Genomic DNA, 15,448 nt, shown 5'->3' with positions numbered 1-15,448 from the left:
CAGCACCCATTTACCTTTTAACAGAGTATGGTGTGAAGGTTCTGCTCAGATAAAAATAATTGGTAGTCTTACAGTGGTACAATAATTACACACTCTATAAAATTTTATTGGCCTAAAAATCTTGTCTTGCTTGCTAATTTGATTTTTTTTTTTTTTTTTTTTCCAGCTGGGTAACCTTTTTCGTTTTTTTGCTTTGATTTATCCTGCAATAGTGAAAACTTTTGCCAATCATTTTGTTCTTTCACTGCTTGGTTTAGATATTGATGAATGCGCCACAGGGACTCATAACTGCTCTCTGGGTGAGAAGTGCTACAACATCCAAGGAGGGTACCGCTGCCTTTCGCTTAACTGTCCACCAAACTACCGCAAAGTGACTGACACGTAAGTTGTAGCAACAATTTAAAGTCCCGGTTCACAATTGTGATTGAGAAAATGTTGGACAGTGATAGAAAGATCACATTTGTTGTTTCTGTATTGCAGGATGTTCTTTTACTTTTTTGTTCATGTTTTTGTTCATCGGGGTTGTATCAAGAGGTGTAGAGATAATGTCACCATTAAAGTGATCAAAATGTAAACCGGCACCCTCAGCATAGCTAAGACAATTCTTGGCTAAAGATTAAACATTTCCCCCGCCCACAAAACTGAAGCTCTAAAAATTAATAGAAACTGAAAGAGATGCGGGTGAAATTACAGGAAAGTTATTTTTACGTTTTGGTTTGTTGTGCAAGAGGCAACGGTGGGCATGTGCCAGGTGACTCTTTATAATTGTTTTCAATTTTTTTGTGTGTACCACAAAAAATATATTAAATATTTATTGGAGAAAGGATTCTTTAAATTTCTACTTTGGTTTTAAAAAACTGCTTGTGCAGCAGACAATCAGTTTTACTTGATGTTTGTGTCAGTTTGGGCAGCACCTTAACCACAGTCCAGTTGCAAGACATTGAAGCCAATGTGATTTGCAAATTCCTTTTCTCAATGACTTGGCTGACAATTATCACTGATATTAGCTTATAGCAATGTATTTTTCTGCAGTGAAACAAAGAATCATGTTTACTAACAGAGGTTAGTAAACATGTTAGCAAACATGTTAATAAACATGTCAGTAAACAGGTTAGTAAACATGTTTACTAACCTGTTTACTGACATGTTTACTGACATGCTGCCTTCGGTGCAGGTAGACTGCACCGAAGGCAGCAGTCTACCTTGACTTGCCAAATGTGAGCGATAATGTTAAGAATGTTGAAAGTTTATAACTTCGTAATATTTAACACTAATTAAACTGTTTGACCCAGCAAGTGTTAAATATATAATATAATAACTTGACATGTTTTAAATATTAGTGATATCATCTTTTATAGTTATTAGCTTTCCTTAAATATTAACATCTCCTCCTTATCCTCAAAAATGAGATCTCAGAATGCTACTGTAGGTAACATACTGACTACTTTGTGCTACTCTACACTTTCCCACAGTTTGAGAAAAAAAAAACCCCTAAACAGACAATAAATTTTAAAAATTTTGAATTGTACAACTGAGCAACAGCACCGTCCATGTAAATTTTTTCCTTCCTTCCTTTGATGCTTGTAGGCGCTGTGAGCGGATCAGCTGTCCCAACTACCTACAGTGTCAGAACTCTCCTCAGAGAATCACCTACTACTACCTCAGCTTCCAGTCCAACATCGTCATCCCAGCTCAGATCTTCCGCATCGGTCCGGCTCCCGCCTACTCTGGAGACAACGTTATTGTGACTATCACGGAGGGAAATGAGGAAAACTACTTCAGCACCAGGAAACTGAATGCCTACACCGGTGCTGTGTTCCTGCAGCGACAGGTGCAGAGCCCAAGGGATTTTCTGATCACAGTAGAGATGAAACTTTGGAGGCAGGGGAAATTTGCCACCTTCCAAGCCAGGCTTTTCATCTTCATCACGCCAAATTTATTCTAATGACTGCTTGTGGTGAGGCCATTATGGAACACAGTTAATACAGTTAACCATGTCCTTTCCAATCAATATTTAACAAGGCCGTTCTCTGCTGTGATGGGTTTGAACCGTTTGAGCAAGTTGTTGCTGGAAAAGTAGAATTTTACAAAGATTACATCCTGTCATTTTTGTCATTAAGACTGCAATAAATCATACAGTTTTGATTTTTATTGTTATATTACATTTCATATTTTCAAATTGTGTTCTCTGCATAACTCAATGCCTCTAAGATTAATCTAATTTTTATGTCTAGATTATTTCAGCTCAGTCTAACATTTTGTCTTACTTTGTAACGTGCACTGCTGCCTGTGTGTTGTGTTTAAGAACTTAATTTAATGTTACCGTATTTGTATGGAAAAAATGTTTATCCCTTTACTTAAATATTTTGCAAGTAGATGTATCATATTCGAATTCTGAGGTTAGGAAATTATTTCAGTAAAGTATTGAAAAGGAAGTCTTGAGAGTCGGAATGTACTGTCAAACTGATTTTTTTAATGTTATCTATATATATATATATTATGTTTTATAAAAAATAAAGCTGTATCCTTTCACATAAATTGTCTAATATGCTGCATTATATATATCAAAAACATGTATGTTGCCGTATTAACACATTACACACCTTTCTGGAAACCCATTGATAATAAATGATGGATTATAAAAGAAATGTTTGTAAGTCCAATTATTTTTTATAGGCTTCTGAATGAAGGCTTAAGAACTTAACACAAGATAAAAAGTGTTGCACTTCCACCCACAGGAGTGAAAAGGTATTGCACTTTACTCGGTATAATTTAGACTTAAATAAAACAAAGTATGAACAGAAGCAAATGATCTCTAAACTAAACATACTTTTTAGTGCTGCTGTAATTACCAGAAAGGTTATTTATATCAATCTGTGTCATGTATCAGTTTTCTGTCCACCTCAATGAATTATAGTTTCTTTCACAGTCCTTCCTCTTCACATGACTCATGATAATAGCTTCCCTTTAGTGACTGAGATGTTACTTCTGGTATGCACGGTTCATGACAGGGCCCTGCACACTGACTGATGTCTCTTTCCTCTAATTTGTTTTATCTGCTCTTCAAGAAAAGGTAGTGCTACCTCTTAGGAGACGGAGAACTAAGGAGCCCCGAAAGAGGAGCTAAACACATATCTGTCAAAGATTTAAGGGCCACTGACAGGAAATTTCATCTTACACAAACGGGAAGTGAATGTGCAGTAGCAAATTGGAAAATGTCCACAAAGTCGCTATAATTAGCTTTCACAATGCTGCAAAGTGGCATCCAATATGCCTGGTGCTTCCGTTGCAACATATCAATTGACAGAAGCTAATATTATTACAACTATAAATAATGCATGATTCTATCATCAGATAAATCGCTTTCTTCAAAACCACGGAGCAGAGAGGGAAGAACTGATTTGAGGAAAGTTAATGCAGAATGCATTTTCATCAGAGTGAAATCACACTCCAGCACCTTCCTTCACGATGCTCCAGTTGGACTGCTTTGAAGCAAAATTAGAAGTGGTGGAAGCAAAAATGTGATTAGTTTGCAGTTTTAGACATCGTACTCAATCAAGAAATATGACCCAAGCACGGCGTTTTGATGCGGCTCTACCGTTAACCTTCCCTCCTGTGTTAGCAGTGAGCTTCAGATTTGTCTCCAAGGGACATTTTGTCAATGTGTTGTTTGTGCTGGCCAGTTACCTCTTCGTCTGAAGGTCCGATCTGGGCACATTAAATGGCTAGTGAAAATACCACTAATTTTGTGGAAAGACTTTTTAAATATTAACTTAATCAGCAGACTGAGCAAATTTGCCTCAGGGATTTTCTTTTAAACCAATACTGGGATGCAGAAAACCAAAGCTTCACCTTAAACAAAACATGTCAGCCAGGTCAGCCGACATGATTTCATTGATTGCTGTGGTTAAAACAGCATCTCCTAGCTGATACCAAGTGCTCGGTGGGTTGAGTTCAGGACAGCAGGCAGATCACTGGATCCTCTCCTCGTTCAAGGTAGTAGGCTCTATGACATCTTGGAGGATATACCTGTCACTTTTAAGAAGCATTGTTACAACAAAAAGAAATTAGCCAAACTCAAATATACCTAGAATGTGTGCTATGTTTCTATAGAAATCTAGCTTAAAACGTAAGAAAGTGAGTCAACATTGAGGAGAGTATTTGGGGTTCTGGTTCTGGTCTGTTTTTGCTTTTAATCTTTTTAATCCTGTATTTGCCTTCATGAGTGTTGAATTGCATTTACATCGCTATATCTTACTGTGAAATTAGGTTAAGTCACTGGTCTCACGTCATCGCTGTTAATTAATTTTCCAGTTTTGTTTTTTTCTCTGAGCTGTCTTCCTTGTTGTCTTTACTTCCTTGTTCGTTTTTCTTCTTTCCCTCTAGCTAAACCTGTTCCTGAGTTTCTATGTTCTCGGTTGTGTACTTTTAGTCATGCAGACGTTTGTCTAGGCTTCATTTCTAGATTTTTTTTTTTTTTTATTTCCTGTTTGTATTCATCTTTTACCATCTACCTTGGTCACATTTTCTAAGATTTCTGCTTCTCATAGCTGAACCTCATCAGGTAATCACCCACCTGGTTCCTATTCTGTAATCACGCCACCCTGCATAAAACTGCTTGGCCCTTTAAGCTCTTTGTTAGACTGTTTTATTTATTTTTTTTTGTTGTTTTTTTTTTTAGATTCTGTTTTTGATTAATTGTACATCCAGGTGCCACACTGCTGGAATTCATCAACTTCCTTATTCATGAGTTGATATGTTCATCCAATAGAAATGTGCAGGATTACTGCTTTCAGATAAGAAAAATACAAATTCAGAAAATGATTTAAAGTGTAATTTAAAACAAGTCAACACAAAAATCAGGCTTTATATTTTTTAAGACCATGGATTCCACTATTGTGGCTCTTTATAAGATGGTAAAAGCCAGCATAAACCTATTTACATCACTTATTTAAATAATCCGGATCAGATGTTTAATATCATCACTTTTGCAAAATGACAATATAGGACTGTTTTTAACTTCTACTTATGAAATAGATCTAGGGGAAAAAGTGCATTCTTATAATATTGATGAAATGTCAGAGAAAATGTGAAAACGTTTTTCTATTACTTGGATGATAATCACGGTTTTGCACAAAATGTGCGTCCTCATTAAATGGGGAAACCAATAGCTCTCTAGTGATGTGGTTTAGCTGTACAGTTTGGGCGGAGGTCGTCGCAAAAGGACGGGTGAGGATGATGAGCTGGGGGGGAGGATGAGGAGGATGAGGAAGGGGAAGGTGGTGTCACAGACAAGCTTGTCTTTGATAGTTCAGGTGGTCATCACCTGAGGGGGAAAAAAGCATTAATGGGCATTCTCTACAGCAGACAAGCACAGGCTAGCGCTCCTCTTCTCTGGCTGCCATAAACAGGGGGGAAGTATGCATCATTAGATAAAGGTGAGGCTAACGACCTGCAGCCAAACCCACCTCATACAGTGCATGTACCGCTCCCAGGACATCTCACTGCCTCTGACTGGATCCACCTGCAGTGGATCCACAACCACTGCTGAGTTCTTGATGTGTTTTTGTGGAGTGAGTGACTTTCTTAGAAAAAAGAAAAATGCTATTATATTAATAAAAAAAAATAGATAAGTATACAAAATGAGAAAGCTGTGTGGACAGAAAAAAATAATGAGATTTAAAAAATAAAAATAAATAAACCTTTTACAGCCAGGTGTTATTGTGCTCGTCTCTGTGATCATTTGGAAGTTATAAGAGCAGAAGAAAAAAAAAAAAAAAAAAAGACGGAGGAGCAGCAGAAGGAGCAACAAACATAGAGGAATTTGCCTAAGAGGAAAATGAGGGAAGGTATGCAAGGTTGCCTGTCACTCTGAGGCGCCTGATAGCTTAACCTATCATCTTATCAGAGTGTCATCTCTTCACAGTTATTGAGATATTCCATAATTGATCTTATATTCTACGTCTGACATCAGAACTGTCTAAGTTCTGAACATCCACAGGGAAGTTTGAAAAGCTTACAGACATACACACACACACACACACACACACACACACACACACACACACACACACATATATAACACACACACATATATATATATATACACACTGATATAACTTAACACATGAAGAAAGAGAAACTCATTTCTTCTTGAGCGAACATCTCCAATGAAAAAAAACTCTCCTCCAGTTCTCACTGGGTGGGACGATTTACTGGAGTCCTAATCACAGGTCGGTAACCCTGGCAGCGGGTCTCCTGACCAACAGCGGAGGAGTTGGAGATGATGATGCTCTGCGCTGGTGGCTGCCTTTCTGACAGGATGTCAGATGATGAAAGATGTTATGCAAAACATCTTTGGTATGTGTGACTTCTGAGACTGCTAACTGTGTTTTCTGCTCCCTAAAATTAGGACTACACCCGCAGGTCTACATGGCAGGTAATTACTAATTTGTAATGAATGGGTCAATACGTGCTGATTATATGTCATCAATCACTTTGATGGTTTTGGTTAAATTTGTGCAGCTTTTCAAAGTATAGCTTGAAGCAGAGATGCTTTAAGCTATACCTGAGACATTAGGTGATTGACCCCGCCCAGAAATAGCTCGATTACCAAAAGACTGCAACATAACTTACTTGATCTAAAACTGAAAGGTTCTGAGCCAAAGTTATAAGGCTGTTATATTCACATCCTGTTTTTTTTTCCAGCGTGAAATAAACAAAAAACATTGTACAGATTTTTGTGTGCAATGTTTGACATTTTAATTGTTTGAAACTTCATTAAAACATTTAGAAAAGCCTTTAAAAACAGAGGTCCAAGATTTTTGAAGTGGACACCAACTGTTGAAGATATTCAACCCCTTTTTATTTCCCATGTCTGCATTTATGTATGAATACAAAATTGCAATGGTATCTCGTGCATTATTTTCTAACTTAACAGATATGTTTAAAGTTCAACCTTCTATGGCTTGAATAAGTAAGTTACTGCCATCTGTTCTAATTCTTATTCCATTTATACTATTTATAAAATTTAACAGCTTAGAGCAAAAAAAAAAAAAATAAAAACAATGGGTCACCTATTTTTACTTTTGTATGATTTGATGCAATCTGCTGCAATTTAAATTTGTTCAGTGATGCTATGAACTTTGCATTTTAAATTTTAATATGATCAATAAAAAGCATTGAATGCATTAACTTGAACAGAAAACTGTCAGGATCTTGAGTTTCTTTTGGGTTTTATTAGTTCTTTCTATTAACTCTGCATTGTTTGTATTTTTACTTTGGTTCCTTCTTGATGATTCTAGTTATGTTTATTTCTTGTGTCTAGTCCTTTTCTTAGCTACTCTAGTTTTTTATTTTGTTTCTAATGTCTAGTCATTTTGTTAGATTCCATTTCCTCATCCCCAGTGCTCTCCCTCGCCCCCTGTGTCTCTTCTTCTTTCTCTCTCTCTTCACACCTGCAACCAGTTAGTTCATCAGCCCATCTGCAAGGAGGAATGGCAGAAGGTCCCCAAATCCAGGTGTGAAAAACTTATTGCATGATTCCCAAGAAAAGTCATGGCTTTACCAGCTAAAAAATTTCTACATTTCTGGGGTTTTTTTTTCTGTCAAGATGGGATACTGAGTGTACATTCATGATAAACGACATAATTTTGGCAAATGACTGCAAATTTAAAGGGATCTGAAAACTTTCTGTCCCCATACATATGGCTGCAATGAAACAAAAACACACACCTAGATCTCTATATCGTATATAGAAAAACATTTTTCTATGTACAAAATAGAGCTATTTCTCTCAAATATTTTTTGCAAATCAGTCTAAAAATATACACCATTTCCTGTGACCCCAATTGATGTTAGATTTAAATCTTTTTAAACTTGATTAAAACTCAATTTTACCAATATAATGTATAACAGATTTATATGTTAAAAGCCTGTAATTGTCAAAGGGGGCCTTTTCTTCTTATAATAACTGTGTTTTCAGCAATAGAACAGGTTGTCTCTCTCTAGACAGTTCTATAAAAACTTTGATTATATTTTTACAAATCATATTGAGTTATGTAGTCATAAAAAATGTCTTAGTGTAACTTGACATAGTGTAACTCAACAGCCAAATATATAAATAACAATGATGTATAAATAATAATGCGTATTACAATAAGAGGCAAATGGCCGTCTATTACCTGGAAACTCCACATCATTTGCATCTGCTTCATTCAGTCCCCCTTGTGTTGCTCCCCGATTTAAGTGGTGAAATTTCACAATATTGAGCAAATGAATTTGCAAGATGCAACAGGTACTGTGCTGCTTTCAAGGCTGTCTGCATACCAATGTGACCACAGTCTAACTATTACTCTCTTTATCTCTGCTCCCTCCGGCAGCGGAGCAGAAAACCTTGTGTTCTCTTTCCAAAAAGACACGTCTCCGAAACTTCTGCGGGACATGTACATTTGTTCGTGTTTATGCCCAAAGCAAAGTATTTTATGGTCAGTCTTTCATTTATAAAAGCAAAATTCATTAAGTGGGGGAACAAATTACATTAGGCCAATTCTTGAAAACACGTATTTGTTGTTATTTGCTAAAGACTACATTCACCTGAGCGCTGGGAGTGTTTTGTTATAAAAAGATTGATGCTTGTGTGCCTATGGGCTGTAAATCGTGCAATACGGGGCTGTGAGCAGTTTTATACTGACTGACAGCTGCTCAATATTCTTATTCATAAACACAAGCAGCAATCAGCATAAATCATGTCACTCACAGCTCTTTATACGCTTCAAGAAACCTTTTTTCAACGACAGCTTGATTTGTTGTTATTTCTGTCTAATTGTTGAACTTGTCACTGATGCGCACGCTTATGACTCACAAAAAAGCACGCCCAGATAATGGCCCTGTTGCAGAGGGAAATTTCCCCAGCTCTTCACAATATCTTGCACCAAACCAAAGGAATGGTGCAGATATATCTGCACCCTCAGGAGGCCTTCCAGATGGGCCCACGTTTCACTCAGGGATAAAAAGAAACCTCACCTGTCGTATCTGTAGCTGACTGAAAAAAAAAGTTGCGGAAATTTTCAGATTGCTGGTGTGTGTGGCTAATAAATAATGTTGATAAAATATAACCTTTGTGTTTAATGAAATGCTTACAGAACCTCTTAAGAAATGCACTTACTACTGCAACCTTTTTTGGTTTATTTTTAGTTTAATATGAAAACTATGTCTGAACAGTGTGCTAATAACATCCATTCATTGAAGAATATTTTTTGGTGTTTTTGTTCATTCAAAACTGCTTACACTTGGTCATCAACATTAACATCTTTTTAAAAATGATTTATAGGTTTGCATGACCTCTTCTTTTTAGTGTAAAATTAACTCCCACTGGTGGGCACCGCCATCTAAGAAGATTTATGCTAACCCAAAAACTCGAATCATAAACAATTAGCTCTATTAACATGTTATGTCAAAAATAGCTATTGGAAGCTAGCGCTGCACCACTAAATTCTACTAACGCTACCCACCATGTATCAATGATACACGATATGTTAAGACAGAGTATGTCACTCTCAACAGGGTCAAAGTTGTTATTGCACAATCAGAAAGTGATTGTTTAAAACAAACATTTCACTCATGGTTGCAGTTACAGTTGTACAGTATTGCTAATTCTGCTGCTGACTATTCCTAATTGACCACCGTGATCAGAAAGCACACCATCAGGACGTCATTCTGGGTAAAGAATGAAAGTGATTTGCCGCGTTGCATCACGGAAGGAGAGGAAGCAGGGCTGCTGCATAAGCAGTTCTTACTCCCTGCTAAATAGGAGTACACACAAACATATCTAACGACTTGAAACCTTTGTAACAGTTGATAACCAAAATTTATTCCACTGAAAGTTTTTGGATGATTTGCGTTCATCCAAATCAATTGCACGTTAGAATTCACTTGGAAAAAATACATTTAGGGAAAGCTAAGTGCACTAAAAGTTTTCTAAGTTTGCAACAACTCTAAAGCACTAAAAGCTATTTAGCTCTGCTGTTAGCGCATCAGCACATTAGCGGGAAGTGTGAGATCCTGTTGCTTTGCAGGTAACTGGTGAGAAAGTGTTGGTTTCCTACTTCATTCTACAATATTTATTATCTCAATCAATCTCATAAGGATGAAAAAAGAGAAGCAATTTAATGGAGGAATTATTTTTGGTTCTAAAACAAATAATAATTAAAAAAAACACTAGAAAGAAAGGTCAATTAGAAATGTACTTTACTTGGTCTGAAATAAGTCATATAATTGGTCTGAATTGCTGCTAGAACGGCTTCAGCTGTCTTGCCTCTTCATTTGGCAGAAGATGAAGTCTCTGCACAAACAGAAGATGTTCTGGCCAAATGTCCCCAAGAAGCTCGAAGGCTGTGGTTTCTCTTTATGTTACTTTTTTATAAATGTGTACAGTGTAAATTTGTCCTACAACAAGACAGAACTTGACAACACAATTCAATTACAACAAAGTACAATGCAGAGAGATTTTACTATATGGTCGAAAGAATACCAAGAAGATATTCAGATTAGCAATGCAAAAGTAAAATATAAATACATAAATAAATAATAATAATGAATCAATACAGCAATATAAAACAAATTTTAATATTAAGATAGCTCATTTATTGCAGCAGGAACAAAACTGTTTTGGTTCCTGCTGTTTCTGTGAGGTTTTTAGCACTTATAGGGTCTAGAAACATTGGCCTGGTGAGAAGAACCTGAAACTCCATGGGATGGGAGTCATTTTACAAAACAGACTCGACGAACTGTTTGTACCTGCTTGATGTACAGAGATGTCTGATACAGATAAGGCTCACCAACCAGCCAACTGGACTATTTCACTGTTTGATTCAAGATTTTTTTTTTTTTTTTTTTTGGTTAAGTTTCTTTGTTTGGAGCTGCTTTGAAATTAGGACAAGAAAAAGTTCTCTTTCAGGGTTTATACATTTATATCAATTTTTGAAGTGAACTAAAAAAAACTGTTTTTCTAAAGGAGCAAAGTCTAATATTTTTATGGCTCACCTCCAGGGTTAACCCAACAGAGTTTACTTTAAAATAATTTTGTGATAAATATGTGAAAGAGGTTAGATTTGAGGTTTTTTTTTTTTTTTTTTTTTTTTTTTTTTATTAAATAATATATTTTAAAATAACAGAGTTACCACCAACATGCTGGCTGTTTCTGTGGCCAAACAACTTTATCATTTCCCCATCTGAGTAGAACATGATATTCCAAACAGAAAAGCCTTTACCTCTGTGAACTGGGTCAAATTCTCCTTCTGGAAAGCCACAACTTTTTCCATGACTCCCATGCAGGATGAAATTGTGCAACTATGCTGTAAATGTTGATTTTGAGCGGCTGCAAACTTACCTGCAGGTTTTGTGATTAATCTTGAAATAAAATTTAACCATGTTTGTTTTAATGTGACAAAATTTTAAAAAGTTTTTGCAAGGCACTCTGCTCCTCCAGGATTACATTATTTGTGTGATGGTTAATCCTCTTCTACTTGGCACACCAAACTAACCTGCAGGTGTGCTTTTTCACAGTGCTGATAAATCAGCATCCTCCTGACGTATTTGACCGTAACCTATATAAATACCCCAATTTCCACATCGCACATGCAGAAAGCTAGTAAACAAGTTTATCATGAGAGCCTTTTTAACCTTCTTCTTCATCTTGTTGCTCTGTAATCTGCACAGGGCACAAGAACACAGCAGTAACAGCGTTATGAGTGGAGAAGATCAGCCTGAGAGTCAGATGTCCAGATCAGAGAAAAATAAGGAAGAGCTGGAGCTTCAGCTAGACATCTGGGAGGAGCTGAGAAACCTGCGAGATTTGGTGGAAGTGCAAGCAGTAGAGTTGAGGCTACTGTCAGCAAAACTGGCAGAAAATGACAGTCTGATGAAGGACAGGCTGACTGCAGTAGAGACCCTGGTTGAAGACATGCAGATGGAGGGAGAAGGTATCTACTGAACCTTGGTTGAAGGATCTTTAATGTAAAATCTGTGAATTGTGAATATTTACAATTACATTTTTTTTTATCACTTCAGCTGAATCTGCTGAGCTTTCAATGACTCAACAAAAACTCAGCATCGTACAGGACAGGCTATTGGTGAACGTAGCTCATGTAGAAGAGCTGCAGGAGAAATATGAAGGTAATTTTTGACACGAAATATTTGTGTTCTTAGTTATGTTTTTGTTTCATAGTAAAAATAGAATTGTTTTTGTCAACACAATATTTTTGTTAGTACATTAAAACGTGAATTCAAAAAAATTTTTCAGTTATGCTCAAAATGGCAATATAGCAAAAATCTGAGGTGTTTGGTTTTCAGATTAGATTTAAACTTTTAGAAAGATTATTGTGCTTATTTACTATTGCTTCAACTTTTGAAACATTAATTATATGATACTAACTGATATTTTCACAAACTTTGTTGCAGTGAGCAAAGTGGCTTTTTCCACTTCTCTACTGGTAACTGGTGAAGGAAACACATTTTACGATGACTATACCACCATGGTGTTCAGAAATGTGATTACTAACACTGGAAACCACTATAACCCAATCACAGGTAAACCTTTTAGATTTTTCTTTTACTTTAAGAAAAAGTGACTTGTTTCTTCTCTTAAGTTTCAAAATACTTCTTGATCTTTTTTTCAGGTTTCTTTACTGCACCAGTAAGAGGAGTCTATTACTTCAGATTCACCGCTCATATTGCACTCAGTACTGAGTGGAGCATGGTAATAAGAATAGTGAAGAATAATGATCCCATAGTTTTATCAGGGGACCGACACACAACAACCACAGATCCTGAGGACAATGTGTCCAATGGAGTTGTGTTGAAGTTGGAGGTTGGAGATCTTGTTGCTTTGCAATTAGCGGGGAATGCCTGGGATGACCAGTATCACAGAACAACCTTTGGTGGATTTCTTCTCTTTTCCTTGTAGCTGTTAATATTTTTTTGTATTTCATAAACTTCTATCATATTATGACACAGCAACACCAAGTACACTTGTAAGAGCTTGTTGGTGCAGACAAAGACAAAATTAAAGATCAAATTTTGTAACATTTCTGCATGTAATACTCTGACTTTTTCATGACTCCTTTGACCTAATAAAGGTTCTACAACCTCTTTTATGTTATTCTTCATGCAGATAACTTTCAATTTTATTTACTTTTTGGGTAGTTTGAGTGAGGTATGTTTGAAATGTATTACCATAATTAAGCAAACACTTCATGTCACAAGCTCCCATAAAATAGATCCTTTCACAATGTCCGAAAGAGGATTTTTTTCTTCCTAGAGGGGTCAAAACATTTCGCTCTTCCTGTAAAAGACACAAAACATGATGTCATCATGAGGCTGATGTCCTGTCAAGATAATTTTTTTGAGTTTTTGTAGCTGGATCAGACTGATTGTTTTTAGAACCTCACACAAAACAATAACACAAGGCTTTCATCCTCTGGAAATGCTTTCCTTAGTTGAGAACTGAAAACAACTGAGTTGGCATAATCAAACTTTAAGTGTGTTGTATTATTCCTTTTAAATACGAAAGCTTTTATCTCTGGTTTTAAGAAAGAAAGAAAGAAAGAAAGAAAGAAAGAAAGAAAGAAAGAAAGAAAGAAAGAAAGAAAGAAAGAAAGAAAGGACAATATTTCTGGTAATAATGAAATAATTCCTATTAATGTTATTTTTGCCAGACGGACAGACAGCCACTTGAAAACGAACACTGAAGCTTTAATGAAAAAAGAAAAGAAAACTTACAGGTCTTGAAAAAGAGCAAAGAACAAGGAGGATGAACAGGACATGGAACAGAACAGAAGAATCTGTCAAACCTTCATCCAATTAAAATGCTGTGCATGAATCTGTGTCTGCCAGCCTCAATGTATTGGGGGGTGGGCCTAAATTCTTAGCCATATATATATATATATATACATGGATGTTGCCTCTTCAGATGTTGTGCAGAACCTTTCTCATGACATTGGCGATTGAGATGAACGTTTTATTTATTTATTTTTTCACTATATTTGATCAGCAAGGCTGTAAATCTGAATCCTCTGCAGCGGTAACTTCCATTTGCCAAAACGAACAACAAAATACAGTTTTGATCACATTACATTGTGTAAAAGAGGTAAAATACTCAACAAATTCCAGAGATAAAAGTGGGAGAAAATGACATCTCATGAATGCGATCATTGTTTCCTTTCCTTTGGTGTTTCACATCATAAACCTCCGGGAATGCAGCTGCATCAGCGTTTGAGCTTTGACTAAATCCATTCAGACTCTTTGTTGTGCAGTCACTCAGATCGCACAAGTGCATGCAAACGTACACACACTTACACGCACACACTTGGAGAGCGCCACACCTCTGTTATCAGCCATCTCGTATATGGCTGATAACCATGATCAACACAGAGGTAAGTCTCTTTTCACAGCCAGCGTCTGTGGGGAATTCAGTCCCTGTTCTGCTGCTCGCCGAACAGATTATCTCTCACAATCAATCTGCAAACTATAACATGGCACAATTTCTTACGCCTTCCCTACAAGTCGTCGTGACACTAGACTAACACTCCAACTCCAATTCTGTGGGACACCTTCCGCCTTCTAAAAGTAAAATATAGGCCAGAATCAAGCAAGCGGGCTCAAAGGAATCATTCAGGTGTGTTTATGGAAAGAGCCCGGAGTGCATTGGAGACAAAGTGTCTCCTTTGAATCTGATGAGGTGTTTAGCTCAGACCTGAAGCTACGGTACAGCACAAGAGCACAGTCTGATCAAACAGCTGCCAATATGAAAAGGACTGCCATATCCTCTAGGCACCTGGGGCTGTGTGAAGAACACAGCCTCTCTGGTTTCCCTCTCACAGGTACCTCTTTGGTTGGAAACATTTTTTCATAATTGCATTTAATTCTATGTTAGGTGTCCCCGCAGTGCCACTATTAAGGTTAAGGCTAAGCCGAAGGAGCTTTTCTAGCTTTTTCATCTGAGCTTCTTCCTCGTTTAAAACTTAGTATCATTCCCACAGTTCTGACAGCACACACACACACACACACACACACACACACAAAACACAAGATATTAAGTTGAAAAATTCCCATGCGCACAGTATTTTAATTAATTATGCGTGCTATCTCGGGAAATTCCTTTGTTTAGGCGCAATTTAGAAATTGATGAATGCAATGGATCTTGGCTAAAAGTCTTTAATGAGGGAGGGATTTCCCCATTTGAAAACCTTAGTCATTGTTTCATTAAGATAGTCTTTCATTTGGATTTTTTTTTATTTTTTTTTTGCACATCTCTCTGGGGAAGCTTAAGGTGTGAAGGCTCATTAGACTTGTGATTGTGCCGGGAATGCTGCGTGCCTTTTCTGTCTCACTTACGGCTTTTGCATGAGGATCTGCTGAACTGTGAATGTTTTGGTCAGGGCTGAATTCA

At 36.8% G+C, this 15,448-nt stretch overlaps 2 protein-coding genes across 2 annotated transcripts in view; both read left to right on the top strand.

The window, feature by feature from the left end:
• Positions 1–2,640, top strand: part of LOC103145091 (fibulin-2) — a 31,280-nt gene extending 28,640 nt beyond the window's left edge. The window contains exons 16-17 of the mRNA XM_007562365.2: positions 258–381; positions 1,588–2,640. Of these exons, the coding sequence (XP_007562427.1) occupies positions 258–381; positions 1,588–1,945 (482 nt within the window). The 3' untranslated portion in view covers positions 1,946–2,640. The remainder of the gene's footprint in view (positions 1–257; positions 382–1,587) is intronic.
• A 9,020-nt stretch (positions 2,641–11,660) lies between these two features.
• Positions 11,661–13,098, top strand: LOC103145090 (uncharacterized). The gene is made up of 4 exons (XM_016676480.1): positions 11,661–11,981; positions 12,070–12,174; positions 12,460–12,588; positions 12,678–13,098. The coding sequence occupies exons 1-4, from the start codon at positions 11,666–11,668 to the stop codon at positions 12,962–12,964; spliced, it is 837 nt and encodes a 278-aa protein (XP_016531966.1). The 5' UTR covers positions 11,661–11,665; the 3' UTR covers positions 12,965–13,098.
• Positions 13,099–15,448: the final 2,350 nt, after the last annotated feature.

Source organism: Poecilia formosa, unplaced genomic scaffold, assembly GCF_000485575.1.
Source record: "Poecilia formosa unplaced genomic scaffold, Poecilia_formosa-5.1.2 Scaffold135, whole genome shotgun sequence".
NCBI classification, from domain to species: Eukaryota; Metazoa; Chordata; class Actinopteri; order Cyprinodontiformes; family Poeciliidae; genus Poecilia; species Poecilia formosa.
Note: the sequence above shows the minus strand (reverse complement) of the source record. Positions and strands in the feature narration are given on the sequence as shown.

What these genes read in the sequence shown, in the direction of transcription:
- LOC103145090 (XM_016676480.1), top strand. Translation starts at nt 11,666, where the DNA reads ATGAGAGCCTTTTTAACCTTCTTCTTCATCTTGTTGCTCTGTAATCTG. An exon ending in CATGCAGATGGAGGGAGAAG is followed by an intron (nt 11,982 to 12,069) that starts GTATCTACTGAA and finishes TTATCACTTCAG; the next exon opens with CTGAATCTGCTGAGCTTTCA. An exon ending in GCTGCAGGAGAAATATGAAG is followed by an intron (nt 12,175 to 12,459) that starts GTAATTTTTGAC and finishes ACTTTGTTGCAG; the next exon opens with TGAGCAAAGTGGCTTTTTCC.